Source organism: Lentinus tigrinus (genome assembly GCF_003813185.1).
Source record: "Lentinus tigrinus ALCF2SS1-7 unplaced genomic scaffold L226scaffold_4, whole genome shotgun sequence".
NCBI lineage: Eukaryota > Fungi > Basidiomycota > Agaricomycetes > Polyporales > Polyporaceae > Lentinus > Lentinus tigrinus.
The window spans coordinates 2,172,694-2,199,977 of NW_027137913.1; the positions used below are offsets into that span (position 1 = coordinate 2,172,694).

At 57.4% G+C, this 27,284-nt stretch overlaps 16 protein-coding genes across 16 annotated transcripts; 6 read left to right on the forward strand and 10 right to left on the reverse strand.

Moving 5' to 3' along the window:
- The first annotated feature begins 115 nt into the window (after positions 1 to 115).
- Positions 116 to 972, forward strand: L226DRAFT_255795 (uncharacterized protein). The gene is made up of 2 exons (XM_067673318.1): positions 116 to 151; positions 275 to 972. Exon 2 carries the CDS (start codon positions 342 to 344, stop codon positions 714 to 716), a length of 375 nt encoding a protein of 124 aa, XP_067540242.1. The 5' UTR covers positions 116 to 151; positions 275 to 341; the 3' UTR covers positions 717 to 972.
- A 39-nt stretch (positions 973 to 1,011) lies between these two features.
- On the forward strand, positions 1,012 to 2,104 carry L226DRAFT_531408 (NAD(P)-binding protein). The gene has a single exon (XM_067680078.1). The coding sequence runs from the start codon at positions 1,063 to 1,065 to the stop codon at positions 2,020 to 2,022; it is 960 nt and encodes a 319-aa protein (XP_067540243.1). The 5' UTR covers positions 1,012 to 1,062; the 3' UTR covers positions 2,023 to 2,104.
- Positions 2,105 to 2,505: 401 nt separating this feature from the next.
- L226DRAFT_480597 (uncharacterized protein) lies at positions 2,506 to 5,159 on the reverse strand. Its single transcript, XM_067676890.1, has 8 exons — positions 5,109 to 5,159; positions 4,550 to 5,055; positions 4,152 to 4,207; positions 3,883 to 4,097; positions 3,435 to 3,818; positions 2,990 to 3,368; positions 2,794 to 2,932; positions 2,506 to 2,729 (listed from the first exon to the last, which is right to left on the reverse strand). The coding sequence occupies exons 2-8, from the start codon at positions 4,700 to 4,702 to the stop codon at positions 2,658 to 2,660; spliced, it is 1,398 nt and encodes a 465-aa protein (XP_067540244.1). The 5' UTR covers positions 4,703 to 5,055; positions 5,109 to 5,159; the 3' UTR covers positions 2,506 to 2,657.
- On the reverse strand, positions 4,727 to 5,272 carry L226DRAFT_255845 (uncharacterized protein). Its single transcript, XM_067673319.1, has 2 exons — positions 5,109 to 5,272; positions 4,727 to 5,055 (listed from the first exon to the last, which is right to left on the reverse strand). The coding sequence occupies exons 1-2, from the start codon at positions 5,194 to 5,196 to the stop codon at positions 4,844 to 4,846; spliced, it is 300 nt and encodes a 99-aa protein (XP_067540245.1). The 5' UTR covers positions 5,197 to 5,272; the 3' UTR covers positions 4,727 to 4,843.
- A 120-nt stretch (positions 5,273 to 5,392) lies between these two features.
- L226DRAFT_480599 (taurine catabolism dioxygenase) lies at positions 5,393 to 7,078 on the reverse strand. Its single transcript, XM_067676891.1, has 4 exons — positions 6,451 to 7,078; positions 6,060 to 6,377; positions 5,779 to 5,997; positions 5,393 to 5,707 (listed from the first exon to the last, which is right to left on the reverse strand). The coding sequence occupies exons 1-4, from the start codon at positions 6,792 to 6,794 to the stop codon at positions 5,572 to 5,574; spliced, it is 1,017 nt and encodes a 338-aa protein (XP_067540246.1). The 5' UTR covers positions 6,795 to 7,078; the 3' UTR covers positions 5,393 to 5,571.
- A 773-nt stretch (positions 7,079 to 7,851) lies between these two features.
- L226DRAFT_558132 (uncharacterized protein) lies at positions 7,852 to 9,776 on the reverse strand. Its single transcript, XM_067683225.1, has 8 exons — positions 9,368 to 9,776; positions 9,261 to 9,303; positions 8,914 to 9,202; positions 8,747 to 8,849; positions 8,507 to 8,678; positions 8,331 to 8,445; positions 8,160 to 8,255; positions 7,852 to 8,099 (listed from the first exon to the last, which is right to left on the reverse strand). Exons 1-8 carry the CDS (start codon positions 9,537 to 9,539, stop codon positions 7,986 to 7,988), a joined length of 1,104 nt encoding a protein of 367 aa, XP_067540247.1. The 5' UTR covers positions 9,540 to 9,776; the 3' UTR covers positions 7,852 to 7,985.
- Positions 9,777 to 10,070: 294 nt separating this feature from the next.
- L226DRAFT_255897 (uncharacterized protein) lies at positions 10,071 to 12,416 on the reverse strand. The gene is made up of 10 exons (XM_067673320.1): positions 12,246 to 12,416; positions 11,803 to 12,197; positions 11,700 to 11,742; positions 11,328 to 11,643; positions 11,169 to 11,271; positions 10,893 to 11,109; positions 10,697 to 10,811; positions 10,537 to 10,638; positions 10,231 to 10,462; positions 10,071 to 10,171 (listed from the first exon to the last, which is right to left on the reverse strand). Exons 2-10 carry the CDS (start codon positions 12,053 to 12,055, stop codon positions 10,152 to 10,154), a joined length of 1,401 nt encoding a protein of 466 aa, XP_067540248.1. The 5' UTR covers positions 12,056 to 12,197; positions 12,246 to 12,416; the 3' UTR covers positions 10,071 to 10,151.
- A 523-nt stretch (positions 12,417 to 12,939) lies between these two features.
- L226DRAFT_531418 (uncharacterized protein) lies at positions 12,940 to 13,295 on the forward strand. The gene has a single exon (XM_067680079.1). The coding sequence runs from the start codon at positions 13,020 to 13,022 to the stop codon at positions 13,212 to 13,214; it is 195 nt and encodes a 64-aa protein (XP_067540249.1). The 5' UTR covers positions 12,940 to 13,019; the 3' UTR covers positions 13,215 to 13,295.
- Positions 13,296 to 13,871: 576 nt separating this feature from the next.
- Positions 13,872 to 14,436, forward strand: L226DRAFT_531420 (uncharacterized protein). The gene is given in 4 exon segments (XM_067680080.1): positions 13,872 to 13,976; positions 13,988 to 14,044; positions 14,103 to 14,197; positions 14,273 to 14,436. The coding sequence occupies 2 exon segments, from the start codon at positions 14,171 to 14,173 to the stop codon at positions 14,402 to 14,404; spliced, it is 159 nt and encodes a 52-aa protein (XP_067540250.1). The 5' UTR covers positions 13,872 to 13,976; positions 13,988 to 14,044; positions 14,103 to 14,170; the 3' UTR covers positions 14,405 to 14,436.
- On the forward strand, positions 14,340 to 15,010 carry L226DRAFT_255911 (uncharacterized protein). The gene has a single exon (XM_067673321.1). It carries the CDS (start codon positions 14,422 to 14,424, stop codon positions 14,782 to 14,784), a length of 363 nt encoding a protein of 120 aa, XP_067540251.1. The 5' UTR covers positions 14,340 to 14,421; the 3' UTR covers positions 14,785 to 15,010.
- Positions 15,011 to 15,948: 938 nt separating this feature from the next.
- L226DRAFT_455442 (WD40 repeat-like protein) lies at positions 15,949 to 17,130 on the reverse strand (the record flags this gene model as incomplete). Its single annotated transcript, XM_067675239.1, has 3 exons — positions 15,949 to 16,261; positions 16,451 to 16,526; positions 17,007 to 17,130. Coding segments are annotated over 3 exons (513 nt in total), but the record flags the coding sequence as incomplete, so codon positions are not given.
- A 1,011-nt stretch (positions 17,131 to 18,141) lies between these two features.
- On the reverse strand, positions 18,142 to 18,351 carry L226DRAFT_425802 (uncharacterized protein; the record flags this gene model as incomplete). Its single annotated transcript, XM_067674640.1, has 1 exon — positions 18,142 to 18,351. A coding segment is annotated over one exon (210 nt), but the record flags the coding sequence as incomplete, so codon positions are not given.
- Positions 18,352 to 18,734: 383 nt separating this feature from the next.
- Positions 18,735 to 19,682, reverse strand: L226DRAFT_256115 (uncharacterized protein). Its single transcript, XM_067673322.1, has 2 exons — positions 19,299 to 19,682; positions 18,735 to 19,084 (listed from the first exon to the last, which is right to left on the reverse strand). Exons 1-2 carry the CDS (start codon positions 19,437 to 19,439, stop codon positions 18,824 to 18,826), a joined length of 402 nt encoding a protein of 133 aa, XP_067540254.1. The 5' UTR covers positions 19,440 to 19,682; the 3' UTR covers positions 18,735 to 18,823.
- Positions 19,683 to 21,190: 1,508 nt separating this feature from the next.
- L226DRAFT_550946 (uncharacterized protein) lies at positions 21,191 to 22,543 on the forward strand (the record flags this gene model as incomplete). Its single annotated transcript, XM_067682789.1, has 5 exons — positions 21,191 to 21,275; positions 21,608 to 21,633; positions 21,661 to 21,878; positions 22,043 to 22,094; positions 22,249 to 22,543. The coding sequence occupies 5 exons, from the start codon at positions 21,191 to 21,193 to the stop codon at positions 22,324 to 22,326; spliced, it is 459 nt and encodes a 152-aa protein (XP_067540255.1). The 3' UTR covers positions 22,327 to 22,543.
- A 1,478-nt stretch (positions 22,544 to 24,021) lies between these two features.
- L226DRAFT_256170 (uncharacterized protein) lies at positions 24,022 to 24,960 on the reverse strand. Its single transcript, XM_067673323.1, has one exon. It carries the CDS (start codon positions 24,707 to 24,709, stop codon positions 24,164 to 24,166), a length of 546 nt encoding a protein of 181 aa, XP_067540256.1. The 5' UTR covers positions 24,710 to 24,960; the 3' UTR covers positions 24,022 to 24,163.
- A 1,435-nt stretch (positions 24,961 to 26,395) lies between these two features.
- Positions 26,396 to 27,143, reverse strand: L226DRAFT_531430 (uncharacterized protein). Its single transcript, XM_067680081.1, has 2 exons — positions 26,625 to 27,143; positions 26,396 to 26,554 (listed from the first exon to the last, which is right to left on the reverse strand). The coding sequence occupies exon 1, from the start codon at positions 26,862 to 26,864 to the stop codon at positions 26,646 to 26,648; it is 219 nt and encodes a 72-aa protein (XP_067540257.1). The 5' UTR covers positions 26,865 to 27,143; the 3' UTR covers positions 26,396 to 26,554; positions 26,625 to 26,645.
- Positions 27,144 to 27,284: the final 141 nt, after the last annotated feature.

The window sequence follows — 27,284 nt, forward strand, 5'->3', positions numbered from 1 at the left end:
TATTACAATGTACGTGTACATGATTATAGTGCCGTTGTAAAGCTGTTAGTACTCGGTGTACGTCTAATCGATTTCCTTCGGTATCAGTCTCTGCGCTCTGCAGTCTTCGCTGAGGGTGTTTTTTACGCGTCGGTCGAGCTGGAAGCGTGGAGTGAGTACATCGACTCGGTTTAACACCACGTCACTCAATCTAGGACACCGTGTCCTCGTCCTCGTCCTCCTCATCACCGCCCTCAAATTCGTCCTCATCCTCAATGTTTTCGTTGCGCTGCAGAACAGAACCAGAGTCCCTTCATCGAACTTATCCGATGTCTGGATTGTGACGATGACACAGGACGGAGATGATGGCGACTATCGGAAGTATTTTCGTGTATGGACAAGGTGTTCTAAGGTTTCGTATACTCGACACCGGGGCTGAAGAACGAGAGTGCGGCCCGCGTGTTTCGAGGTGTCTCGTCATAGTAGCTGCCGCCAGCGGTGCTACTCATCCTGGCCTTTCGCTGACGCGTCGGTCTCTACGAGTATCAGTGCGAGGTTTGACGATGATTCTACTTCCGGGATCGAGTGAAATTGGAACGGCCGCGGTCTCTCCCTTATTCCAAAGTTCGCTGCCGCTGCTAGTGCACAGGAAATTACCATCGACGCATCGACGTGTATGGACAGGATCGACACGTACCGTCTCGCATCGCGCATGTGCAGATACGTTGTTTCAATGATCGCGCACTGCGCAGGTCGCAGCCATATCTGGAGGAGGACGTGAGCTGCGTGTGTCATCGTCAATCTCTGTTCAGAGGACGCCGGCGTACGCACGGCGAAAAGCCGAGCGCTCGGGAAGCGCTACCCGAACATCTGCGATGCTCACTGCATCTGCAGTACTGTATGTCGTAGTACGCATGATATAACGGCCTTACGAGGCAAGGGTGCATGGTTATGGATGAGAATGAATCTGCGAGCCTTTTGCACAGTATTTAAGACAAGGTGTGCTCCTCGTCAGCCCAACACAATCCGCATACCACTCAAACGACACTCACCGCTCAACATCCTCGCACTAGTACTCCAAACATGTCCGAGACCAACAACGTTGCCCAAGTCACCTCCTGGGGCTCCCCACCCGCATACACCACTCTTTCCGCACCTGCCGCACCCCTCCCGAACTCCGGTGTCGTCCAGATCCGCGTCCTCGCGGCCGGCGTGCACCACCTCGTCCGCTCCCGCGCCGCCGGGAAGCACTACACGTCCGGGCCGCTCCCGCACGTCGTCGGTGTTGATGGCGTCGGAACCACCATCCCCGAGGGCAAACTCGTCTACTTCATCACTCTCCGGACAGGCGGCGGCTCCTTTGCCGACGTCGTCAACGTCCCGGAGTCCTACGTCTTCGATCTTCCCGACGGCGCGAAACCCGAGGCGGTCGCCGCGATGGTCAACCCGGCCATGTCGAGCTGGATGGCGCTCAAGACGCGAGTCGACATGACGCAGCTCCCGAAGGAGGGCTGGACCGCCCTCATCGTCGGGGCGACGAGCGCGAGCGGAGTCATCGCGGCGGCCACCGCGCGCAAGCTCGGCGCGACGAGGGTCATCGGCGTTGCGCGCGACGCTGCCAAGCTCGCGGCCGTCCCGGACATCGACGTGCAGGTCGTCATCGGGGACCCCGTCATCTCCACCGACTTCTCGCAGCTGGGCGAAGTCGACGTGGTCCTCGACTACCTCTATGGGCCGCTCGTCGCGCACCTTCTTTCCACCCTCCCGCGCCAGCGCCGTCCGCTGCAGTACGTCCAGATTGGCACGGTCACGGGTCCCGACATGGCGCTGCCTGGAGCCGCGCTCAGGAGCAAGAACCTGACCATCCGCGGGGCTGGTCCCGGAGCATGGGGCTTTGATGAGCTCAACAGTGAGCTCCCGGAGATGTTGTCCTTCGTGGTTGAGGCGCCGCCGCCGAAGTTGAGGGTGGAGAAGTTGAAGGATATCGAGAAGGTGTGGGGTGTGAAGGAGAACGATGGAGAGAGGCTTGTGTTCACGCCTTGAGACATCGCATATACCTGCTCTGTAACTTCAGTCTTCTGCATTCCGCCAATGTACAATGTACCGTGTTTCCAGATAAGCCTCAATGACGGCCACCTTCAGTGCCCTGCTAGTGTCTCAGTCTCTTGTATATCAGGTTTCTGAAAGTGACTCCAAGAGTACTCAGAAATGCATCTCTTGCAAATATTGAAGTTTAAATTGTCCGATGGATGTTTAGGCAAAGTGTAGAGCAGTATTCGTGCGGACGGAGAATGACGGTCAAGAAGGACAAACTCGAGCGCGCGTCGTCGCGTTCTCCAGCGGGCGCCTGCCGTACACACAGCGAAGTTGTGGTGGTGACCATGCTCTCCCTCACTGTAAATACTCTCGGATCTCGCTGCGCAAGACCTGTTCCTCTACGTAGTCCAGAAACCTTGTGCACAAGGCTGACGGTAACGGGACGTCATGATGTGGGAACGGGAAGGGGAGAGTTGAATGCGATGTTAACCGACTTCCCACACCTAAATGCGCTCGTACACACGCACGCGTCCTTCAGTCCAATAACCATACTACTTACTATATAATTACACCCCATGTGGACCGTCCGCGCATTACACTACAGTATACACCATCCGACATTGACAGAGAGCAGCAAGCGTTTATACGCCGTTGCTGACGCACGTGAAGACCTTCTGGCCCGTGTAGTCGATGACAATACTTTTGACCGAGGTCTGTGCTCGACGGTCAGTATCGGATCTCCAACTCTGGAAGGGAGCGAAGAGGGAACAGACTCACATATGTTCCCGCGACCAGGACGTAGAACCCGAAGACGATGAGCCCGTAGTTGAGCAGCGTCTCGGCGGTTCGCCACTGTCCTGCCCAGCGCGAGGCTCCGGGATAGAGTGTGAGGTACGCCATGCCCCAGAAGATGAAGCTGCACACAGCGCCAGTCAGCTACTGCTCATCGCACGCGAAACAAAGCGGCGCTCACCCAAACCAGCCATCGAACAGCGAGCTCATCAAGCTCAGCATGTCCGAGAAGAACGGGATGACCTCGGCGATGATGAACGCGAGCACCCACGTCGCGGCGAGGATGCCCACCCAGACCGCCCACCCGAGCACGGTGTTCGAGTGCCGGTGCTTGCTGTCCTTGAAGATGCGGAAGAAGATGAACCGGCCCGTCACGGACGAGTAGAGCGCGCCGAGGAAGATGATCGTCGGGATCGCGAACGAGAACGCGATCTTCTTGTATGGGTCCTGCAGCGAGCCGAACGCGGGCGCGGTCATGTACTGGTTCCCGACAAAGTGGTACATGATGGCGCCGCAGAGCGTGAAGATGACGATCTCCGCGATGGTGACCGCCCACAGGGCTGTAGACACACACAACACGAACCTTGAGTAAGCCAAAGGATGTGAAAGGAGAGAGTCGGACGCACCCTTGGGGAAGTCCTTCGGGTTCTTCATCTCGGCGATGAATGACGGGAGAGTGATCTGCCCGACGAACGTGTACGTGATGTTCAGGAACGCGGACATGCCCGCGACGTAGGTCGTGCCCTTGACCGGGATGGCGGTGACGAGCGGCTCCACTCCGGGGATGTACCCGAACGGGTGGTCCTGGACGCCAGAGAAGATGATGGCGAGGAGGACGGCGAGGCCCATGGTGACCGCGCTGAACGTGCCGAGCCAGGAGAGCTGCGACAGTGGACGCGGCAGCGAGATGAGGAAGCACACGCAGGCTGAGATCGCGCTGAAGCCGACTGTGCACACTGCCGAGTTCGAGAGCGTGTTCAGCACCTTTGCGCCGACAAGACAGTGCAGAGCTGCGAGGGAGCGCGAGGTCAGGATTGCTATGCGGAATGGGGAGAGTATGAGTATGGTACGCACCTTGGATGAACGTGTTGTTCAGGATGAAGAACACGGCCGTGATGTTGTACGCGAGCTCGGAGCCGCCGAAGAGCAACTTCCCGATGTCGCAGACGTCGCGGACCTCAGGGTGCTCGAGGCAGAAGCGCCAGAGGATGAGGGAGGTATACTGAACGCTCGCGGCTACCGCGATGGTGACGATCACTCCGGGAACCATTCCCAGTACTGAGAAAGACCTGGAAGAGCGGTGAGTGAGTCTGATGAGCGACGCTGAGCGGGATGGTACGCACCATGGGAATGACATGATGGCGAGACATATGTACTCGCTGAAGAGAAGTGCAGCGGTCTGCCGTGCGTGTGTCGTGAGTATGAGTAACCAACAAGACGGGAACTCGAAGAAAAAAGAGAGAAGTGGCTTGCGGTATGATGCATAGACGCTCATTTTCCGAGGCTATCGGAAAGCGAACTCTGCAACCAAGTGCGCGTCGCGGATACCGCGATTCCTCTGAGAACACAAGACATGCATGACGCCGGGGCCGTCCACGGAAATTGTAGAGTCACTCCAAAGACGAACGCGCGTACTCAACACGTCGCAACATGCAGACAAACGCGGCCCCCCGACCAACTAAACATTCTGCCACGAGAACACGGAGCCAATAGAGCCAAGATTCTGGAAAAGAGTGCGTACCTTCTGCCAGGAGCATGTCCTGTACTTGATTTCGTGGCCCTCCTCCTGCTTAATCTGTAGGCCGATGCTCTCCAGATCCGACTCCTCGAAACTCGACGCGTCCGAGATCGGACGCTGCTTGCTGTCGAGCTTATCGTCGCGTATTGTGGTCATAGTCGTCGTCGTCGCAAGCCGCAAGGCCAAGGTCAGGGAACGAGGAAGGGATCCGTGGGGTGGTGGACGACGTGCAAGCCGTGTCCTTCGTCGTCGTCGTCGTCGTCGACAGTGTGTACCTTGGTGTGGGGCGCGAGAAGGTCACATCCGGGGCGCACGTACGAGCGTTCTTAAGAAGCCGCAAATTGATGCGCAGTGGCGATGAGAGGGGAGCGGGCACGCTGCACTCCGGGATAATGACGTGCTCCCATCACTTTTGGCGTGAGCGCGATAACCGTTGAACATCGACAGCGAGGGGGCCACCCCCTGGGCCTTGGCAGCCTCGGCGTGCCCAGCGACGCGACGACAGCTACCTGCGGTGGTTAAAGTCAGAAAATTGCTCGGATGGATGAAGGAGAGCACGAACTGAGAGCGAGGGAATGGCACTTATCTGGCAAGGCTGCTCGGCGTGTAGGTCGAACCCCACAATCGCTCGGCAACCCTACGAAGATCATTGGGCGTCCGTTGCGTGCGAATATCGAGATCCAGATGCTAATCTGTGCTACCGCCGACTCCCCTTCGATCGGTGTCCCTCTCCAAAATCACGCTCCTCCTTGGTCCTAATAAACCCGTGTACCTTCCGGTTACGCCATGATTATGTATGTATGGGCGCATTCGACCCTCCTTCGGAGCACTCAAAGTCCGAGCGGTGCCGCTCCAATTTGACGGCGATGCAAATCCGAATCAAATTCAGGACCGTCATTTTGCGATGTTTTACATGGTGTACAAACAGACGTGTGGATTACAGACTTCCGATTCCTTCAAGACCCAAAAAGTACAACAAACGATAACGACATCGCGTACAGCCCTGCGTGCCTCATTTTGAAAATTTAGTCGTAGAGAGTCTCTGCAGTTTGGATGCCGAGGACCTGGCGCCGGCTCTTCGATTTGGGGTCGAAGTACGGCCGCTCGCCGAGCCCGACGACGCGGTTTCCCTGGCGCAGCTCCGTCGCATCGTAGTCGTTCCTGCAGCCCCAAACGTCGCCATCGTGAGCACAAAGAACAGGAAGGAGAGGGACGGAAGGGAGTGGACTTACGTAGCAGTGTGGAAGGTCGCGCGGTTGTCCCAGATCGCGACCGAGTCCTTCTCCCACCGGAAGCGCACCTGCAGGTCGTGGTTATCCGCGATGTGCCGCGCGAGGTACTCGAGTATGTCGTCCGACTCGTCCTCCGTGAGCTCCAGGATCCGCTTCGTGAAGCTCTTGTTCACAAACAGCGTCTTGTACCCCGTCACCGGATGCGTGCGGATGACCGGGCTGAATCATGCCAATCCTCAATACCCGCTCTCGCACGAACTACGATGGCGAAAAAAACTCACTGTACCGCGCGCAGATCCGTGCCCGTGTTCTCCGGGGCCCCGCGCTCCGTGATGATATCCCGCCCGTCCTGCTTCGCGACCTTGTGGAAGAAGTTCCCGTCGTGCTCCGCGGTGAGGCCCTCGAGGAAGCGCGCGAGGGCAGGCGAGAGACGGTCGTACGCCTCGTACCCGGACGCCCAGAGCGTGTCGCCGCCAATCTCGGGCAGGGTGTGCATCTTGAGGATCGCGTAGTCGGACGGGACGGGCTCGAAGGTGATGTCCGAGTGCCAGCCCGTCGACGCGCGCTGGTTCTTCCGGAAGCCCGCACGCGCGATACCCCTGCAAGTGGTGTCAGCCCATTCGTCCGGGTTTTTACACCGCAGGAGGGGGACGGAGGAACGATGGAACTCACATCTGCGACGAGATGACACTCGTGTCGGAGCCCAACTCAGGCGTGTCCTCGGACACCGGGTGCCTGTGCAGCGAGCTCGTCTCCGGGCGGCCTGTCAGCTTGCCCAGGCGCAGGGCGAGCTCCTTCTGCTGGCCGATCGTGAGGTCCTGTGTGCGGAAGAAGACGACGCCGCGGTGCGAGACGAGGGTGGCGAGGTCCCGGATGAGCTCATCGCTGTTCGGCGCGGAGAGGAGGGCGGAGAGCTGCGTGTTGGGCGACGGGAACTCGGTCCCGACGTGGGGGGTCAGGTGCACCGAGGGGTATGAAGAGAGGGAGCCGAGGAGGGTGGGCGGGACGGCGACCATGGCTGCTACTTTGGCGGACTCGAGTGTCGGACGTGCGGTGGGTGTGGGCGTGGATGAGCGTGAGCTGGGGGCGGGGTAGAAGCCTTTAAGAGCGTGGCTGATCGCGTACACATCGCGCGATTATGCTGTCGATCATATCGACAGTGGCGAGCATCCTGCGGCCGATAAGATTACAAGCATTACCTCTGTTTGCCGTAAGGCCGGTAGAAGCAGCATCCACGGGGCTGGCCGCAGTCGTCTGGGCCTCAACGTTCTGGATGAGCGATGTCGATGAGCGATGAGCGTGAATTGCATGTCGTGTTTTCAAGCGCGGAAGACGAGGAAAAGGCGTGAGCAGGGGCGCGGTCACGTGCCATCGGAAATCGCTTGCCCGTGCGCCCGACGGGCATAAGTAGACTGTGAGCAGGAATTCTACGAAGACTCTGGAGTGTTTCTAGAGTTTAGTATGAGTAGATCAGGAGGATGATCGAGGGGATGCTTTGACGTGAGGGACAGAGGTCATGTAACAAGTCTGAGGATCCATGAGCGAGCGAGCGACTCGGACGACAGCGCCCCTTCCCAACTCTTTTTTTTTTTTTTTGGCGGAGCACATGCGCCTTGAGCTGTTATCGTCCCGAAGGTTCATCAAACTGCTCACGACCGGCGAGTGCCAGTCAGGCGTGCTGGGCCTTCCCAACTCTTGATCATCGGCCGCGAAGTGATCCTTGGATATACTCAACGGCAAAGTCGGACTTGGCTGGAGGTCGGTCCTGTCACGGCGTCAGGGTCCAGGATGTGGTTGGCTACAGGCGGGGGACTGATGGATTGAGTGCGGCTCGGACCTCCACTGTGAGGACGCGAGCGAGACAACACTTTAGTTCGTGCGATCGAACAGACCGCACGATATGCCAAGCTGGATGAGGTAAGGTAGTGACATGTATAGCTCTAGATCTTGACGCGGTGCGGACGAACGCGCAAACGTGAGGGCTCATGTCAGAGGTTTCTGAACGTCTGTCTCCAGGACACGCTCTGGCTGGAGCTAACAACACACATTCCATTACGACAGGATCGATCGACTCTGCCAGGCGGTCGACTCATCCAAGGGCAACGTTCCATGAGCGACGACAATGGGTACAGTGAGGCGTCTTCACATGATGTCAACCCGTGCAATAAGACTTACCGAACCTTCCGCGCAAGACTTCCAAACGACCGTCACGCCGTCTCTTTACCCCGAAACCCGTCTTCCTTCGACACCCGGTCATCACAGTCCACTGGCACTGTCTTCCTGAGATGGTACGCGACGAGCTCGAGACACGGGCAGATGCCCTACACGCGCAATGTCAGCCGCTATCTACATAAGATGCGATAGGACTAGATGTGACTTACGAGGAACGGGATGAGGAACCCGTTAGTCCACGACTGAAGCGCGTACTCGCCAAGGTTCACGGGGTCACGGAATGACTCTCGGATGAGCGCACACACCTACAATGTACGGGGGAGGTGAAGCAAGATGAAGATGTATGTATACACTGTGGGTGTCGGGGAAAGAATGCGTACCATGCCCAAGATCATCATGAACACGAGGAAGGCTCGCGGCCTCGGCTTGCGAGGGGCTTGCGAGGCTTCGGCAGCTCCGTTCTGGTATGCCGCTTTGATTTCGTGCCGAATTTGCCTGGATTTTACCATGTCAGTCTCTCGGTTGTCGGGTTCGGAAGCCGCAGGGAGAGGCACACCAAGTCTGCTGGACGAATATGAAAAGCGCCACCACAAGCGTCGTTCGGAAGAGGTTAGACGTCATGTTGTCGATGCCGAGCTCTTCCTCTGCGACGTTCCAGGGCGGGATCCTGGACTCGGCGGGCACAGGTTCTGGGAAACAGGATCGCTTCGCGTGCACCGCCGCGGAGGCTGCGCATGGAAATGTAAGTTATTAGGGGGAGTAAAAGTGCGAGGATAATGAGCGTCCGAGAACGTACCGCAGGTCGCGAGAAAGAGCGTGATAACGCATCCCTTCGCGAACTTGCTGTTCTTGAGCATCCCCCACACGAAGATACAGACGACGGCTTCAATGAGGACTTGCTGCCGACATCCCATCTTCGCTCAGACTCTATTGCATGCGTCGAAGATCCGGGTCGGGACTCACCTTGGTCGCCAACGCAGCCGTCCCCACGCACTGGTGCATCGCATACGTATACGCCGGCTTGTAATACTCGAACGCATACGTGCAGTCCTTCGTGCTGACGGCGCAGTGCGTGACGGTGTCGAGCAGGTCCGCAATTGGAATCATGTTACTTCCTAGCCGGAGGTACCGTTGCAGCGCCTTTGAGAGGACAGCGATGGCGGATGCGGCTGCGGATGCCCACCACAGGGTGATGATGGAGAGGAGCATGAACCCGAGGGAATCCTTCTCTGTGCGTGCGACCCGGTGCGTGCTATGTCGGGCTGAGGGTGAGGGATACATGGAGGTAGGACAAGGAAGATGCGACGTACAGGAGGACATGGGCTGCTGCTATTACGATAGCGGTGAAGAATGCTGAAAAGTACGGGCCACCCGACGTGAGTATGCAACATGAGCTGCGAACGGAGGGGTGACACACCAAGGGACCCGACTCGTACCACGACGTCGATCGCGCTCGCACCCAGAATGTACCACCTCGAGTAGAGCTCCTCCAGCAGTGCGCCCTTGCCGAACTTCGCGAGGTCATGTAGGAACTCCGCCTGAGTGACATCGAGAGTCTGTGTTACGTGCACTCGTGCACTGGCGTTCATGCCGTCGGAGATGCTTTGGTAGGGGAGAATTGAACGTCTCGGGGTGGGGCACTGCTGTTATAAGCGTGTACCCGGTACAGCACTGCGGTCTCTGCGCCTTAGGCCTAGATACCAGTCCGCTGCGCTGCTCAGGCCTCAGTAAGATCGGGGTTAGTGAGGGTTATGGAGGATCTAAGCAGCTTGTCCTTGCAGCGCTCATATCGCCTGACTTTGCATGTCATACGCATGTCAAGCCTGAGATCGCAGCTAAGTCTCGTAGTTACCACAGTCTCCAGGCTGTGTGTATAAGACCAGACCGTGTAGAGGGCAGCATTGCGAAGACTGGAGATGTCGACAAGGGGAACAAGTGGCGACATACAGTACCTTCATTACAGTTCTCGCACAGAGGCGCCGCCCGAACCTCAGAACATCGAGAATTGGAACCTGCAGTCGGAGATAACTTCGGTTCATCGGAGTTAGGTCGGTCTGTTAACTTCGCAAGCGCTTTCCTGGTCGGGTCGAGCACTCGCCATCGTTGTTCGGAACGCGGTATCGCACTTCTTTGCGCTTTTAGGACGACTACTTGACCGACAACAGGAGCTGCCCAGCTAGAGTTTCATTCTGGTTTTCTCGTCATACTGTCAACTCAACATCTCGAGTCGCCACAAGCGGCTCAGCGACACTCTAACACAAACTATGTGGAATCTCTCACCTTCAGTACCGCCCTTCTCGTCCTTCCGACCCTCGGATGAGGTCCCTGTAATCTCCTGGGTTGCGAGCTGGGAGGATGCAATCATCAACTCCGAGATATTCCCAAGGCGGCAACTCCGAGACTCGGAGGCATCGAGCACAAGGGACCAGTTCCGTGCGCGGGCCTCGACAGCCTTCTCCTCCAGAGATTCGCTGGCTGCACAAACAGTAATGACGAGAGTCGGATATATTCCCTGCGAGAATGTAAATTACACTTGTAAGTCATGGAACCAATGACATACCCGCACATGCAAGTGGCGAGACTCACGATGATTGGGACAAGACAGCAGGTCATCACGAAGTAGAAGCCGTTCTGGTTTCCCTGGATTCCTGGGAACCAGTCCCGGAACTCCAAGACTACTATGACTACCTGCGGAATAGAGTCAGGTGCGATACTTTATCATGGCCAGGGAACACGTCAAACTCACCCACAGGGCACAGTATAGCAAGCCGGACTCGACGAGCAGCGCGAGGGCTCGCTCTACTTTGGTACGTCCGGGCGCGGCTTTCTTCAGATATGACATGATGGCGCGACGGTGCTCCCTAGGTGCGAGTCGCGATGTCGAAACCTTAGCATGGCCCTCCGTCCGAGCCGGTGTAACCCTTGGGAGAGGAGGGACGTACCATGCGCGGTATGCGATGAGCATCGTGGCGATTACGTTGGTCGAGAGGGAACACAGCACCGCTATGGCGCCCCATACATCGCCGCTGAAGATGTTCCCTGTTTTTCCGAGGTCTGCGCTATGAGAGATTTGCCAAATACCAGCGATGCAAGGTGCCGTGGTGTCTGTGGTGAGAGAGTGACGCACACAGGCGTCCCGCGTGTCGATCGCACCCATTACTGCGTAGTACAAGTCGATTAGAACATACGCCGAGGAAGAGAGGACAGAGGATACGCACCTGTAGTTATGAGGATCATCACACCGCAGGTAAGATGGACGATCCGACTGTCAGGCCAAAGTATCAAGGCCCGCCACCATACAATCGAGTCCCCTATGGCGATCTATCGCAGAGCTCATTCAGTGATGAGTATAGGAGTATCCGAACAGACGCACTCACATTGACTGTGAGCGCAACGTTACCCGTACACAGCTGCATGATCGACACGTTCGAGCTATGAGGGTGCATACCGAGGAGCCCCAGCTCCCGGGGCTGACAGATGCTCGCCGAGGCCGTGTCGGAGCCCAACAGCGAATGCATGCAGTTCTGCATGTCGGTAAGTCGAGTAATTCCCCACGACGCGAGGTCCTGCAGGGCGTCGTAGGCGGTCACGGCGGCTACTAGAGTCGTAACCCAGTACACGGCCGTTGAGACCCACATGACTGTGAGGGATATCAGCATCATCATGGTCGGGGTTCGCCTGGTCCGCTTCGAGCTGTAGTTATGTCGACGTCAGGAAATCGTGCGTACGACCTCGAGATATGGACTTACAAGAGAATATACGCCGCAATCGCAGCGAGGACGGTGAATAGCGCTGTTGGTGGGCAAGAACACGTGAGCGCACACGCACAACGTTGACACGGAAAGTGTTTACCGGAAAACAGTGTCAACAGTACTACCTCGATGACACTGTTCTTGATGGATGAATCTTCGTATGTCCAGGTCCTCGAGACTTGCTCGAGCATGCTGTCTATCGTCAGAGATAGGTTCGCTAATGCGGTCTCGGAGATATCGTGGCCGCTCAACCCGGGAGAAAGATCCGAGTCGAGAGACCTGAATATCCCAGGTCCGAGAGCCATGGGGTATCGCGGGGCTGTCGAGAGGAAGGTGAGACGCGTTGGAGGCATGGTCGTGCGACATGCGAATATACAAGCCTCGACGTGCGCCAAAGCCAGCGAGAAGAAGGGCCAAAGATTCACTCCGACTCCGTCGGTCGTAACGCTGAGTATGGGCAGGATTTGTCATGTTGGAAAATCCTGGCAGAGACGACTTCTGCAACGAGTCAGAAAAAGCCGCCTGAGATAGCTGTGCATTCACTTGGGTTGGGCTAGGTCGGGTTCTTGGATACGGGCGTGAGCGAACTTGCCATACCTGAAGCGAAAGTGGAGCGCCACAAGCTGCATGGCGGTGTTTGTAATGGCGCGCGGGGTATCGAATTGCCTCGTGCTTGTCGGTACTTGTTATTGAGTGTTTCACCCAACAAACGCGGCCGGACAGCGCTCTACGCTGCCGTGAGCGCAGGGAAATATCCAGACGGTCAACATGCCTTGCTGCCCGTCGGACTAGTGTATGTCAGCAGTGTCCGAATATGCCGGAGCCGAGATCGACCGTACGTACCGCAAGGTGGCCTCCTGGAGGCATCGGAACACTGGCTGCAGGCATGAGCGTGAGTCCTTGGTGTCGGTGGAGGTAGAGTGGGCGAGCTCGGTGCGGGTCACGCCGTACTTGTGCGCGTACTAGTGCGAGCAGCTGCCAGCCTGGGTGAAGGTGTTGCCTCTAGACTGGGTCGAAGCGGATCGTGTAAGCACAGGCGGGACTAATGGCGAGTCGAGTGGAAGAAGCCGTACGCCGCGCCGCGATTATTCTGGTTTTGTATCTCTCGTTGTGATCCAGGACCCGCTGATTCGAGTCGCCTGCTCGGAGTCAAACGGTGGTCCGTGCTGACACACGATGCGAGGTGCGAGAATCAGTGCGTGCATGAAGACTGCGCCCATTCCGACTCGTCGATATTCTGGTCTCCCCTGGTATCTTGCTTGAGGAATCGGACACACGCGCGAAGGCCCTCCGGGAGGGATCAACAAGAAGTTGCATATGATATTGGCGCACACACCTATCCGTGACGGACCTATGATGCAGCCAAGTCCATCTCGCTTTGCATCGCAACATCTCCTCGCACTTCATCCACCTCCCTTCGTGCCCACCCTCGCTCCTTTCCGTCGCAGGCAGACAACGTCGAGCCCGGGGCCCAAGCTCGCCACAATTCTGGAATGGGATGCGTGTGTTTGACGACGTAGACTGCCTGCACGGCCTCGAGAAAGTCGGCTCAGCATCTTTGAACTTGATGACGTCTCAGAGCGTACGAATCGAGGTGGTCTACGTTCGGCGCAATGTCGATGTCAAGCTTGTGCGTCGCCGGTTGTAGCAGCACTAGTCTGAGCCCATGTGGCTTGTTCAGCCCTCATTCTGACTAGAAAATGTCAACATATGTACGTCGTGTCTTTCAAGAACAAAATACTCGCCATGTTTCCACCTCGCTCTTCCCAAGATGGCCCCCCCCCGATGCCAAGTAGGACATGCTGTGCGCACATCGTAGCGGTGTAGTCTGTAGCAGGCAAGGGTACCGAAAAATGGTGGAAAAATCTTGGAAGAGAGTCGGAGAGGAGGCGCGAGACTCAGGGTAAGAGGCGTCGGAGAAAGGTACCAGCAACGACTCTCTCGAGGCTCGAGCACGTCGCTGACGTTCGTCATCTGCCTGAATGCACAATGTGTGCTGCATTAGTTTACAGCGTTCGCCACGACACAGGGCGACATACCGTGCGTGCTCAGGATGTTCATGTCGCCGATGTCTGCGTGTTCGGAGAGGAAGAGGCAGGAAGAGGCGCGCCGGGCGTTCGCGGGCGCGACGCTGCCTCGCACAGCGCACTTCGGCACCTCTGTTGCTCACCACCATCATGTCTATCCTCGCGATTGTCGTACGCTCTGCGGCATGTCCAACCGAGCTTGTAGAGAATGCCGCCGCCAGCAACCATACACGCTACTCCTAGCTTGACTACAAGTCTACGGGCCCGGGAGACGTGAGAACGGAAGACCTCCCCTCGCACACCCGGATAACTGAAGTGAGTCTGTGGGTCAGCGTTGCGAACGTCCGGGGGAGTTAACGACATTTGCACACAGTACTTGATGGCCACATCTGGAATGCTATCCGCGTCAAGGAATCAAGGAGGCTGAGTGTCGCTGTTTCGATGTCGCCAAGCGCACCTGAGGCCGACGTGCGCGGCTTCTTGCAGTGTCTTCCAGGCCGAGGAATGCACGAAACAATAGACGAAGGATCCCGGGAAGGATAGAAGGAAGGCTTCGTGCCAAGACGCAGTAGAAGGGACTTGAGAGGTTATGTCACGCATCAAGTACGTCCCTCCGCATACCGTCGCCCTCGAGCCATGTCCGTAATCGGTCGCAGGGAACACATCAGTATCTGAAGCGCATCCAAGCCAGGATGTGGCTGCTCAGCGCACTGTCGCTACGAGAGTGCAATGAGACGATAGGGTACATCGAATTGAAGCCTACCATCAATTTTCTGAAACTCCCCGTCCTCGTCCTCGCTTCTGTACCCCGTCGACTTGTCCTCGCTGCGCCGTCTTCGGCAACCGACCTCCATCCGTTCAGGATGCGCCGCTCCGAGTGCCAGGTACACGGCGGTGGACCGGATTCGAGCATCGCAGACAGAGTCGAGGCCTTTGAGGGCAGTTCTGGACGAGCTGAGTGGGCTTCTGTTACTGGTGAGTTCCTCCCCTGTTACATCCAGTCGACGTGGACGACGCGCACACGAACGCCAGGGACAGCGAGGCGATCTTTATGACGCTGAAGCTCGCGGCCCATGAGGCTACCGCTGTTGGCGCGGTGACGGGGCGTGCTATCCTCTACTGTAATCAGACGTCGCCCGCGGGACGTGCTCTCGAGTGTCAAGCTTTGCTGACTGTCGTCCCCCTTGTCCCTAGGCTCTCCGTCTCGTCGATCTCAACCTGTATAGCGATAGCCAAAGGGTCGCAGAGTAAGCGTGAGTGTAGTGTACTCGAACTCCACCTCAGCTCAACCCTAATAACCACCCGCAGGTGTCCCGCGATGCCCTGACGATTAGCTCTATGGGAACTCCTGGATGGAGATGATCGATCGACTCGCTGAGGTCCACCGCTCTACGCCCTGTTGACGCCGTTCTCACCTGTCCCTTCGCCGTCCGGTCCGTACAAGGCATCGACTGTCTTCCGACCGACAGCGGTTAGTCGTATCGCACACCCGTAGCCCCGTGGTCGGATGTCCACAATGAATACAACCCCGGCTCGGTGTGAGGCAACATCGCCGGGTCAGGCTCGTCCTACTTGGCTAGCGGGCGCAGCGAGGGGTGGGACCCGGGATATAGGACGAAGAGTGCGGGTGACTAGTAGCGGGTGGAAATTCAGGACACAGAGCGGGCTATGGTCGAGATCGGCAGCGTGGTACGTACACCATACGCAGCGGGGCTATAGGTGGCATCCGGCTGTTGTAGTCAATGCTATTCCGTATCTACGGTCATCAGGCTCGAAGTCACGCATCTCAAACAAAGAAGTACAGTAACTGATGAACAAAGTGTATATGAACCTGTTCAATGTCGGTTAATACCGTTGGAATCTTCCTGCCCGTCTGGGGACCCGGACGCAACGTGTGCTCAGACTCAAAGGTCGGCCTGATGGTTCTGTGTTCAACGATGTGTGCGGAGTCCCGGATCATGCAATTCGCGAGGTGGAGGTGGTCGCGAGGTCCGAAAAGGAATACAATAAATATGTTGTACACAACGCGGTGAGGTATATACGAGATCGTGAGAATGGATGGTACTTCGTAGGCTCGGAAAGTCCAACATCACATACAAGGAGTCGTGTACGTACGTTTCACAGTTCTAGCTACCGAGGATCGGATGAGGTGTGTTCTGTCGATGCGTAAGGGGTGTATATGTAGGAGTGTTGTGTTTTGCTAGCGCGTACTATATCAGTCAGTCAATGGACTCCATAGCACGCGACACGTCCGACCAGATAAACCGAGAAACCTGAGGATGCAGGCAAACTCGTCCCTCTTTATCCGCCGATGCCAAGGTGCTTCCATCCCCGGAGAAAACAACACACATCACCTCAGCACTGTGGTCCGTGAAGCGCCACATGAGTGATCCATCTGTGACACTCCACAAGCAAACGGTTTTATCCTCAGAGGCGGTTGCGATGTACCGCTCGCACGGAGAGAAGCATGCAGCGTTCACCTCGTTGGTATGTCCATGGAGGGTGATGTGCGGAAAGAATTCACCGCAGTCCCTTCGGACGAGGGTTACTGAGGTGCCAGGGAAGTCGCTCCATGGGGCGAGAAAGGACCCTACAGGTGAAGCGTACAACCCTGATACTCCTCGTCCATTGTCTCTGACCGTCAGGGTGCCCCCAGGTGGTCCGGTAGTGCCCAACAGGAATGAGGATAGGTCCCACCACTGGATGGTGCCGTCTTCGAACCCAATGACGAGGGTATCACCGACGAAGGTTGCAGAAGAAGGGGTGACGTCGGAAGGAATGGTCAACCGGTGCATTGCTGTTGGATCGGCGGTGTGCCAAATCCGGCATCCCAGCTCCGAGTATCCCTCTGCAGGGACTACTGCGGCCAATCTACCATCGGACGACAGCATGGCGTATACTTCATCACGACGGAGGTTTACGAAGCCGTTTGACTCAGCTAAAATCGCGGATTTGAGAGGTGAAGTGATCAGGGTCCCAGTGTCGTGAACGGAGGTGAACAGAAGTTGGACTGGCAGTGATTCGGAGACCTCATCTGGGCATGATGGGACTGCAAGAGCGGAAAGATGGATATGATCAAGATTGTCTCTCCACCATAAACAAGACTGTATGTGGGTCTGTTTGATGTCCTCAGACGAGATGAGCTGGGAGCCGTCAACAACGCGCCAGACAGTGAGGACGTCATGGTCATCGGTATGGATGGCCGCTAAGAAGTCGCCAGTGTCGGAGAATGTGAGAGTCGATATGTGTCCGAATGACGATGATATCTCAAGGAGACTCTTCTGTGGGTATGCCATTGCGCTCCATATGATGATAGTGCCATCTTCTGCGCCGGTAGCGAAGTATCGACTGTCCGGGGAGGCGGCTATGGCCGTAACTTCCAGGTCATGACCAAGATCCTCTGTTTAACGGTTTAGCAAACAGGCAGAGCAGTGAATGGGAAGGGCGATACACACCGGAAGAGCAGCAGATTTCCAATTTCCCACCTCCATGTAGACCAGGGAAGCACTGCTGAATTGTCCGCGACCAGAACGCGAGTCTGTTCTGCTTGGCGTGTTCAAGCGAGATTGTCAGGCATGGTATCTTGTGCGTAAGGATGGCTTCTTCCAACTGTTGACATCCTCGCACCACACCCTTGTCGTCGAAGACAGAAGTGTTCCAGAGATCGGTCATGGTAATCGTCAGGCGGCGAAGTGGAAACTTGAGGAATGACGTGATGCGTTCGACAACAGCCGTGATGTCATCAGAGTCCTCTGCCTCAGTCAAGAACTCCACAGAGTGAGGCCGCTTCGACTCCAACTCGGAGAACAAGCTCAGGTTGAGCTCTTTTAAATAATCTACTGCCCACATTCAGCGATTGTATGCAAGTCGCGGTTCCAGGCAAGACGTACCTGCCCTCCCACTATACTTCTCAGGTTTGTACCGTAGTATTTCCAAGGGTGAGGAGCACATGCTGACGATCAGGCTGACGACTCCAGGAGGATCTGTGTAGTATATCTTGTCAAGAGAGGTCAGCTGAGAATCACCGCAGAGTATATGCTGAGGACACGACGCACCTCCAATTCAGACAACCGGCTGCACTTGTCACGGAACCGCACCATGCGACTCAGGTCCTGCAGGTCACCGACGAACACCCTTTCAAGGCGCAGGATCCGCAGTAGTGGGAATGATATCAAAAGCCGCGCGAGATCTGCTCCTGTGCGAAAGCAAGCACCCCACAACTTCAGCTCTTGCACTCGGAGATATGTCTTGATACCGCGGAGACTTGCAGCATGCTGGTGTGAGAAACCCGTGTCCGGACAATAGTCGGAACACTTGTAGCTCCGTAGGTTTGGAAGCCGCGATAACAGAATCACGGGGAACATGTTGAGAAATGGAGAATCCCGCAACAAGCGGATAGTGACCGTGACACTCCGGACGGCCCCAGCAATGCGCGGGTGAGCGGTGAAGTAGTCGTACATGGAGGAGACAGCTTCATTCGACCATATACGGATAGAGGTCATGAGCCGATACTGAGAACGGGGAAGCCATTCGCGACAGGTCAAGGCGCAACTGCGAAGGGTGCCGACATGGTCGCTGAGAAGATCGATGATGCGCTCTGCGACTTCAACCGGGACGCGGGGTGGGTCTGCGGCAATCGACGGAGTAGTCGTAAGAATGAGGTGAAGCGAGTCAAGTTCACTGCTGATCTGGTCAATGTCGCCTTCATCGACTGTGAGCGGAACGCGAGAGGTGTGTGTGAGGATCGACATGGTGGTGGGAGAGAGGGAAGAACATTGGCGCACACGTCCTTGCCAGCTTTCAGGCCACCGGCGTCCAAGCGACATGCATCTGCCGCGTTTCCGTATAAGGTTATGTCGTTCGAACACGAGAACCGCCCCTCTGGCTGTCCATATCGCCGGGATCTATGAGTTCATTCACGTATCGGTCTACTCATATTGGCACGATGGCCTCAAACCCTCCTCCACCGCTTCACTGCCCCAACCGAGCTAAATGCGCGAAAGGCGCACCGTATCTGTATTGCGGCCCAGTTTCCCGCACAAGCGAGACATCCACACGCACAAGGACGTATAATACAATGACGAATATGCTGTACTACTCGTGGTACGAGCCACTACACCGTTCCCATCCGACACCGAACCCTTTCTCCTCCCACCGGTCTGTATGAGATGGTGTGGCACAGTTGCCGCTACTGCCATTTCCAGGCGTCGAAGCGTTTTTCCGGGACCACAATGCGACAGCCAGCGCCAGAAGTCCTATGAACGGTCGTGGGTCGACGTTTGGCAGCCCATCAGCACAGGGCGACTTCTGTTGCGTATCCACGGTACAGGGCGTACAAAGACCACCCCGTCTCCGCTGTCGAGACTCGGAGGGAGTTTGCAGTCGGGAGAGCGGCAAGCGAGATAGAGTCGAGGGTGGCCAATTGGAGGGGAGGGAGCACAGACCATACCAAGCGTACGGGAGGAACGAAGGGAGCGAGGCGGGAGGTTGCGGGTGTCAGTGCAGCAGAGAAGGCAGCGAGAGCGAAGGGCGTGAGTGCGAGCATGTCCTTTGAAGTTAGAGCACGTACCACGATCCCCGGGTCTCTACGGTACAATCGCCCTGCCGGGTAGTCGGGACTGGTACTACGTGCAATTTCCGTCTCTGACATCAATGCTCCTTGCCCGTGATGTCTTCCAAGTTCAGGGCTCATGCGAGCGGCATGCGGCATTGGCCCTTGGGGATCCGGTTATCCAGTTTGGTCTTCGCGCCTGGTGCCAGCTGCGCAGCGTTCTGTACGGAGAGAACGGCATCAAGTAAACGTACCTCGACTCGGACACGGTACCTCTCGAGCTTGATAGTTGATAGTCGATAGTCGACCGGTGAATATACGCGTTGCAGTTGAAGTCGCGGAGGCCTGAGGTCCGAGGAGCGCGGGACCGACTTGAACTTGGGTTGCGTGCGCGTTCACTGTTCAGTAAGCGGGATGGGTCGGGAACGCGTGAAACTGGTAGATAGCGACACGCGAGCGAGGCAGTGCCCACTGATGGAGGCGTGGCGGGACGAAGGTATCAGATGGCGGTGAACGGCGGACGGCGGACGGCGCATGGTGGACCGACAAAGGCCGCAACCCGGACGCTCGTAGATGCGATGCGCATGCGCACAGATGGCGTGGTGACACAGGCCTCGGTATGCTGGGCTGAGGATCGAGTACATGAGATTGAGGTTAATTCGATAAAGAAGAGAGAACGGTATATACATACATTGCGTCACGACAGGCAATGTCGAGGCAGTTTAACCGCAAGCGAGAATGGCCTCACGACAACGGGAATAAACAAGTACAGGGGGTCGCGGGCGGCCGCGGAGGTGCCCGACGAGGTATGGTGCGAAGCGGAGTGGTAAAAGCCTCAGGCTTGGCTCGGAGGGCGGGGCGGAAAGCGCAGAGGGCCGACTTCAAGGTCTTCTGAGTCCCGATGAGCGAGAACAAGATAGAATATGAAATTGCGACATTACTCGCACATCGAGGTTCGAGCGCGAGATCGGGCGCCAGGACGCGTCGAACAAGAGAGAGGAGACGACTACCAACGAAAAGGCTAAGAGCTTGAGGGATAGGATATACGCGCGCGGCGCAGCCGGCACATATCATATCATCTGTGGCACTCGCACGCCGAATATTGAGTCACCAGTCGTGGCTACCTGAGAGGGCAGCCAGCGATACGAAGAACGTGGTCGGCTCCCAGGGCGGCGGGAGGGAATGAGGAGTGCCGAAGGGACAGGGCCAACGAAGGATGTAGGAGAGGACGAGACAGCTGAGGAGGAGCCGGAGGAGTGACCGCCGCCGGTAGTCGTGTGTCTGTACCCAGTGAGCGCGGACTCGCTCGGGGAGCAGGGATGACTCGAGGATCGTCAGGACTCAACCAGATAGGGATCTGACCTGAGATTGTTTTGAGTTTGCACAGAAGGGCGGTAAGTGCAGATGTTCGACTCACATGAACACGCAGAGTGCTCCCCTGATGACGGCGAGATGGCAGAAGTACACGTCGGAGAGCCAAGGCGGGCCTATGGGGATGTGATGAAGTGCAGCGGCTGGGGACCTACGAATTGAGAGGCCCGATGGCGAAGGGGCACAGCAGATCGTCCGGAACACGCAGAGGTTGCGCATGTACCTAGATACCGGTGTGAAGTACCATAAGACAACTTGCCACTGACCTCGATGAAGTGCCAGAGTAACGGTATCGAGCGCGAGATGAGTCGCAAGAAGTGTCAGGATGAGATCGGCGACGCGTCGGACGAGGGTTATCAGAGAAGTAGCAGGCGTGACAAGTCACTGACCTGTCTCTGACGAACAGTCGTCGTAAGTCCGTTCGCAGGAGGAGATGGAGAAGGAGAGACGTGCATTGTCGCTTGCACCATAGGCCACGTGCCGCCTGCAATCACGTCCCCAGGCGCGTCCTCGTCGCCCGCGTCCTCGTCCTGTCCACCATGTCTGTCCTCACCGCCGTCGCCCGCTCTGCCCGCCTCGCAGCGCGTGCCATGGTCCCCGCAGCGTCGCTCTCGCTCGCCGCATGTAGCTTGCACACACGACTACACCCATGACGTGCGTCTCCCTCTGCCTCACTCCTCCGCCCGACCAGCGATCGGACCAGCAGTCGTTGTTTTTCCGTTCGCAGCAGGAGGAGGAGGAGGAGGAGGAGAAGAAAGAGAAATGTAAATTGTCCGAGCTTGCGGCACGGAAAGCAACAGGCACGTGCCGCCCGCAATGAGGTCCCCACCCGCGTCCTCGTCGCCCGCGTCCTCGTCCTGTCCACCATGTCTGTCCTCACCGCCGTCGCCCGCTCTGCCCGCCCTGGGGCGCATGCTATGGTTCCCGCCGCGTCGCTGTTGCTTGCCCGCACGTAGCTTGCACACGCGACTACACCTATGATGTGCGTCTCGCTCTGCCGTGCACGCAGGCTCTCGAGCCGCACATCTCGGGCCAGACCTTGGGACTACACCACGGCAATGACTATCAAGCCCACGACAACGACCTCAATGCCGCAGAGCAGTCCTGCGCACAAGCGCGCTCCCCGAGGAGCACATCAAGCACCAGTCCGCGCTCAAGTGCAACCGCGGCGGGCACATCAACCACTCGAATCTCGCGCCTCAGTCTCAATGCGGCGGCAAGCTCGCTGTGGGCCTTCTAAAGGACGCCCTCGTCACTCACTTAGGCAGCGTCGATGGTGAGCCGCGTTATCGTCGCACGCGTTCATGCTTTATCCGCGTCGACTCCTCCTCTGCGTGCGCGCCGCTCACCCATCCTTGCAGCCTTCAAGGAAGATGAACTCCTTGACACAGCTCCGGCTGGGACTGGCTCAGCTACAACCTTGACACCAGAAACCTCGAGATCGTCACCACCCCTAACCAGGACCCGCTCCTCACACGTCCCCATCCTCGGCATCGAGATCGGGGAGCACGCCTTTTACCTCTAGTATCACAACATCAACTCCAACGTGAGTCGCCTTTCCTTGCGTATTGGCGTAAGGGCTCACGCACTCGCGCAGTACTTGACCGCCGTCTGGAACGTCATCAACTTCAACGAGCCTGAGCGTCGCTTCGTCGAGCCTGCCCAGTCCGCCTGAACCCGATGCGCGTGTCCGCGTGCCATTGTCGCCTTCCTCAACCCAGCCTCGTGCGCCGACGATGGAAACGAGTGCGGAGGAGCGCGTACGAAGGGACATAGAAGACGTCCCTGCCGAGACGCGGACGTGAGATGCTGTAGCATGAGGTGTGTAAATTGTTCGAGTTATACTATATGCATCCCTGTCCTTTCTTCCAACCCCCCTCTGCGTCCTGGGCTCGTGTCTCCTCCCAATAAGACAACATGCGCAGATAGTTGTTCTACGTCGTCGTCGTTCCCTCGGGCTCCCCTTGCAGAGCAGCGTCCGCATCAGCCGCGCTCGTTCTCGCTCGCCGCTGCATGGGCACGTCAACGACAAATACGGTTCTATGCCTTATCCTTGGAGGTGGTGCGCCCCGTCTCCCCTTCACGACGCTCTCAGTCTATTTGAACACAATGTATACGGGATCTCAGCAATCTCAACAGAGGCGGATGACTCAAACCCCAGCCAGGCATAAGGCTCGTCATAACTCCATCTGTATGTGTCGCATATACGAGCCGGATACGGCCCTTGTCCGTCCGCCGTACATCGCTCACTCTCTCCTTCGACTGCGTTTCTTCCGACGACGACCAGGACGACTACCAATTCCCGCCGCCCTCCCCTTCCGCCTCTTCGCCCTCGAGAACGGAGCGTCTCGCGCTGACGGTCGCAGAGCAGATGCCTGCGCTGCGCTGCGTCCTCGTCGAGATCCCGCACGACTCCCGCCGGCGGCCATATCAGTTCACCTTCGACTCTCTAGCACAGTCGAATCCGCCACGGCTATCATCCACGCCATCGGGAAACGGAAACGGCGCGGCCGACGACGGCCAGAGGAGGTACGAGCGGCGGTTCTGGCGCATAGACGGCTCCGAGGAGTTCTTGTGCGTCGAACCGCTCACCGATGCCGCGGCGAGGAGGCTCATGGATGCGGAGGGGCTGTCGTTCGAGGACCGGGTGCGGTACTGGTAGCGCAGCGCAGTATCGCCGAGGTCTGAGGTCTTCCTCAGGCTACTCGCGCGCGGGTTTGTTTGCTAGACGTTTTCGTCTTCCACACTCGGACTTGGTGGTGTTGTTTGACGATCTACTAGTTGGTGGGCTGTTCTTCCGATCTCGAATTGACTGACTATTGACTTTGGACCCTGTACTAGATACTCAGCAGATTCATCCCCGCATGTCACAGTCGCTGGGTTCTCAGACTGCTGCACGAATAGGACGCTCTCGGACCACTCCCGTCTGTGCTGGCAGAGCGACGCCGCGCTAACTAGGATTGGAGACAGGCTCGCAAGGCGACCGAGTCCACTTGAAGCGAATGAGCACGTACGCTTCGGAGAGTAGATAACTACTAAAGGAGGGTGGGAGGAGGTCCCTGCCGAGACGCGGGATAGGATCAGTCCTCCGCGAGATGCAGATAGGTGTGTATGCACTCTGTATGCATCGCGATCCTTCTCCCATCGCTTCTGCGTCCGCGTGCATGTCTCTGAATGCTCAAGCCCTCAAGAAGCGCGGACGCCTCGTCACACGCCGGCCATCATCGCCTTCGGCTCCCCCGCAGAGCTGCACTCGTCCTCATCCTCGAGTACGTCGACGGCTTATGGTTGTGGTACTTGCAACTGATCGTAAACCTTACGGTCTGTTCAGAGAGTTCGCACCGTGCCGTCTGTCTTGACGGCTTCACAACTAGCTTGAACTGCACGATCATGATCTATACATGTACTATCTCATCCCGTGGTCACTGGTCGTCCGCCGTCCATGTCTCTGGGGCTCAGCGCTCAGACTTTCCCTGAGTGCGCATGCTACCCCGTCGTTCGCTGACGCGTACTCACGTCCTGTATATTTTGACTACATATGCGGCGCGGTGGCCGGTGATGTCCCAGCACGTGTGCGCGCGTCCGCACTCAACCTCGTCTGCCCTCCATAAAAATCGGCCAGCCTGCCGCATCTCAGGCGCACTTTGAGACCGCTTGCCAGTAGTATCGGCGCATGCTCGCGTTGTCTTCAAGCTGCCGACGCTCTGACCAGCAGTCTGAGGAGTGCATGCTGTCAGCGATGACGTCGCTCGCCCGCCTCCTCGCCGTCGCTGTCCATGTCTGTCCTCGTCGGTCATCGCCGTCGCCCGCTCTGCTGCCCGCCCTGCCCGCCGCGCTCTCTCTCGCTCGCCGCCCCGAAGCTCGACTACGCCGATGACGTGCGTCTCCACCAGAAGGGCACGAGGCTGCTGTACTGACGCATATAGTCCAGTGCATGGTCTGTCGTCGCGGATGCAGTACGCCGGACTGAAAGCTGGTGCGAACTGGCAGCTCGCGGTGATCGGGGACCGTGACGTAAGTTGAACGAAGTGCGGCTGGGTTCCAGGCGCAGGGAGCATGTCGTCTGGCTTATGTATCGCGTATTGAGCAGACACGATCGCCCAGCCAGGTATGCGGCGCCGGGGGCAGAGGGAAGAGAGTGCAAAGTGCCATGCGCAACTTCGGGTGAGCTCGTGCGACGAGCGGTCCGTGTGGACCACCTTCCCGGGATGTCGCTGGACTCGCGCTGACCATGCCAGATCTGCTGCGCCCACTGTCCCGCCGCATTCCTCTAAGTATCGATGTGTTCAAGAGCATGGCACTCACGCACTCCCGCCATACGGCTTGAGGTCGCCGACTCAACTCCATATCGACGCGCGTGACCGGAGCGGACCAAAGCACGAACTGAAGGACGACACATGTGTCGAACGACCAGTATACGGTCCCTCCCGTACTCACACCACCGTCCTGAATCCGGGTCCGTAGTCGGCCGCAGATACTTAGGTTAGCCTCGTCGTACGCAGCCAGCGGGTACAGCGAGAACGCATCGCGGCCCCGGAGTAACGAGTCTGCGACTCGGGATGGGGTCTGGGATAGAGAGGGCGCGCGATAGCGGGCGGGATCCCAGGACGTGGATTGCTGGAGGTCTGCCTGCGTATACTGTACTGTACGTATGCCCTGCGCAACGGGGCTTTGCTGAGCAGTGGGTCGCAGGCATAGAAATCATGGAAGCATCGCGAAGGATGAGATCTGTGCTGATTGGTGCGAATTCAAACACTTACTTCATGCTACAGTAGGAGTCCTTGGTCTGACAGTTAGAGCCGTGGTTCTCCTAATAACCAAGGAGCAGTCGACACCAGGCTTCGTCCTTCGTGCGTCTCGCTAACGGGGTTGGGCGAACTCGCAGTCAGGGAGGCCATGATTGAACACGAGCGATATATACGCGCACGAGGATACGCCTCGCGATACGGATGACCTGCGAGCGGGACATGTAGAGGACGTGAGGACTCAGATAGCAAGCATCACGAAAGAACCCGGCATGAAGTGGGCTGGGGGACCGGACGAGCGACAGCACTGAGCACGCGTACCTGAGCAAATTCGAGTTCATCGAGAGCCTCCAGCGTCGGAAAGAAGCTGAGCTAGCAAGATCAGGAGCAGCAGCTACTATCAGAACTGGTACAATACGACGGGTCGACTCATGAGCACCATCGACGTTACTGCAAACGATGTAGGAGCCCTCGCGAACTCCGGCCTTAGCAGGACGAGACGATCGTCGTGGCTGAGACGGTCAGAGCGGGAACAGTCCGAGGTGCGTATGCGCTCTGCGCTCGGAGTCTCCGCGGGATCATGGAGCATCCAATGCTGGTGCGCGTGGAGCCAGGAGGAGGAATATAGAACGCGTATCAGCTCAGGTTCAGGCAAGGTCGCCTCCTAGGACATACAGTCACGAACGTCAGTAAATTTCGAGAGAGTCCGACTGGGCGGAGAAGCGTACACGGGAATAGGGACGACGGACGGACGATGGGTTAAAATCTTGAAGAGCGCGTCGGCAGATTCGAGTTCCTAGTGTGTTGCAATATACTGTCTACGTTGAGCAGCACACCCAAGAAGGCGGCAAGTCGTCGATGGAGCGCGTGTAGCTGTGCAAGGGAGTATGCAGTCGCGACAACTTGCAGCGAGCCGTCCGTGCATCTTGAGCTTGAGGCCTCGGACACGCACGCGAACGAAGAGGGGCAGGAAGAGAGAGAAAATGCATAACATATGAAGTCGAGCCAATACACACACCTATCGAATTTCGCGTCCAGATCTATTCATCGCGTGTCCCGTCGTGACACCATCCCTTCCACCTCCTGCCACTTCACTCGCCTGCGTGTAATCACCCACGTCGGTGGACTTGACGGTCTCGAAGAGACTCCACAGTCATCCTGTAATGTGCGCATCGTCAGCCCCTCGCATCTGGCACTTCATGTATTGTAAAATACGAGTAGAACTCACATTTGCCTTGACGTTGTGCTATCAGAGATAGAACGTGTGGTTCTTAATGTCGACGGCGATGACGGGGACCTGCAAGATGAAAGAGTCCTGGCGGGGAACAATGACGAGATCGAACATTTCGGTGCGCGGGGAGTAGTCGAGCTGGCCCAGCTGGCTGCGAGGCCATGAACTTGATGGACTGTGTACGAACCTGAACGCACACGACACCACAGATACACGAGCAGAGCTGACACTTACCATCAGTGCGGTCAATCGTATCCGTCGAGTGACCCGAATGAGAGGTTGCCGCTGCCCTGGAACGGTGGCGAAAGGTCCTTGCAGAGAGCGAGGATGGGTATGTCCAACGTGAGGGTGGCAGTAGATCGACGAGGCTCGACGTGGTCCTGAGGGCGAGCTTCGAGCAGCCTTATGCTCAGAATTCAAACGATCATAACTTAGCCTTGTTCACTTGTCACATGCGACGAGGACTCGGAAGAGCGGAGGATGAGGACGAATCCGACGATGGAGAGGAAGAGAGCGAGAACAAGGGCGCTTGCGGGTCACTACGCCTCCGCGACTTGAGGTTAATGGCCCAGTGGGTTTGCTCGGCTTTTCGAAGTCCGCTGTGGCTGACGGCGCTTTGCGTCCCGGCGCAGCGGGTGGGCGCTTCGTACTTGGTCG

Coding starts and splice junctions, on each gene's coding strand:
- L226DRAFT_531430 (XM_067680081.1), bottom strand. CDS start 26,864: ATGGTAAGTGTCAGCTCTGCTCGTGTATCTGTGGTGTCGTGTGCGTTC.
- L226DRAFT_255897 (XM_067673320.1), bottom strand. CDS start 12,055: ATGCCTCCAACGCGTCTCACCTTCCTCTCGACAGCCCCGCGATACCCC. Junction 11,272..11,327: donor ACGTTGCGCTCACAGTCAAT/GTGAGTGCGTCT, acceptor GCTCTGCGATAG/ATCGCCATAGGGGACTCGAT. Junction 10,639..10,696: donor TGCTATACTGTGCCCTGTGG/GTGAGTTTGACG, acceptor TCTATTCCGCAG/GTAGTCATAGTAGTCTTGGA.
- L226DRAFT_480597 (XM_067676890.1), bottom strand. CDS start 4,702: ATGACCACAATACGCGACGATAAGCTCGACAGCAAGCAGCGTCCGATC. Junction 4,098..4,151: donor GCCATCATGTCATTCCCATG/GTGCGTACCATC, acceptor CCGCTCTTCCAG/GTCTTTCTCAGTACTGGGAA. Junction 2,933..2,989: donor CTGTTCGATGGCTGGTTTGG/GTGAGCGCCGCT, acceptor CGCTGTGTGCAG/CTTCATCTTCTGGGGCATGG.
- L226DRAFT_256115 (XM_067673322.1), bottom strand. CDS start 19,439: ATGCCGCATGCCGCTCGCATGAGCCCTGAACTTGGAAGACATCACGGG. Junction 19,085..19,298: donor GTAGAGACCCGGGGATCGTG/GTACGTGCTCTA, acceptor GAGTCTCGACAG/CGGAGACGGGGTGGTCTTTG.
- L226DRAFT_480599 (XM_067676891.1), bottom strand. CDS start 6,794: ATGGTCGCCGTCCCGCCCACCCTCCTCGGCTCCCTCTCTTCATACCCC. Junction 6,378..6,450: donor AGTGTCATCTCGTCGCAGAT/GTGAGTTCCATC, acceptor CACCACTTGCAG/GGGTATCGCGCGTGCGGGCT. Junction 5,998..6,059: donor ACGGATCTGCGCGCGGTACA/GTGAGTTTTTTT, acceptor GGCATGATTCAG/CCCGGTCATCCGCACGCATC.
- L226DRAFT_531408 (XM_067680078.1), top strand. CDS start 1,063: ATGTCCGAGACCAACAACGTTGCCCAAGTCACCTCCTGGGGCTCCCCA.
- L226DRAFT_531418 (XM_067680079.1), top strand. CDS start 13,020: ATGATATTGGCGCACACACCTATCCGTGACGGACCTATGATGCAGCCA.
- L226DRAFT_256170 (XM_067673323.1), bottom strand. CDS start 24,709: ATGCTCCCTGCGCCTGGAACCCAGCCGCACTTCGTTCAACTTACGTCA.
- L226DRAFT_531420 (XM_067680080.1), top strand. CDS start 14,171: ATGTCGCCAAGCGCACCTGAGGCCGAC. Junction 14,198..14,272: donor CAAGCGCACCTGAGGCCGAC/GTGCGCGGCTTC, acceptor CGGGAAGGATAG/AAGGAAGGCTTCGTGCCAAG.
- L226DRAFT_255845 (XM_067673319.1), bottom strand. CDS start 5,196: ATGATCTTCGTAGGGTTGCCGAGCGATTGTGGGGTTCGACCTACACGC. Junction 5,056..5,108: donor GTGCCATTCCCTCGCTCTCA/GTTCGTGCTCTC, acceptor TAACCACCGCAG/GTAGCTGTCGTCGCGTCGCT.
- L226DRAFT_558132 (XM_067683225.1), bottom strand. CDS start 9,539: ATGAACGCCAGTGCACGAGTGCACGTAACACAGACTCTCGATGTCACT. Junction 8,446..8,506: donor ATATTCGTCCAGCAGACTTG/GTGTGCCTCTCC, acceptor GGTAAAATCCAG/GCAAATTCGGCACGAAATCA. Junction 8,100..8,159: donor GGTTCCTCATCCCGTTCCTC/GTAAGTCACATC, acceptor TTGCGCGTGTAG/GGCATCTGCCCGTGTCTCGA.
- L226DRAFT_255911 (XM_067673321.1), top strand. CDS start 14,422: ATGTGGCTGCTCAGCGCACTGTCGCTACGAGAGTGCAATGAGACGATA.
- L226DRAFT_255795 (XM_067673318.1), top strand. CDS start 342: ATGATGGCGACTATCGGAAGTATTTTCGTGTATGGACAAGGTGTTCTA.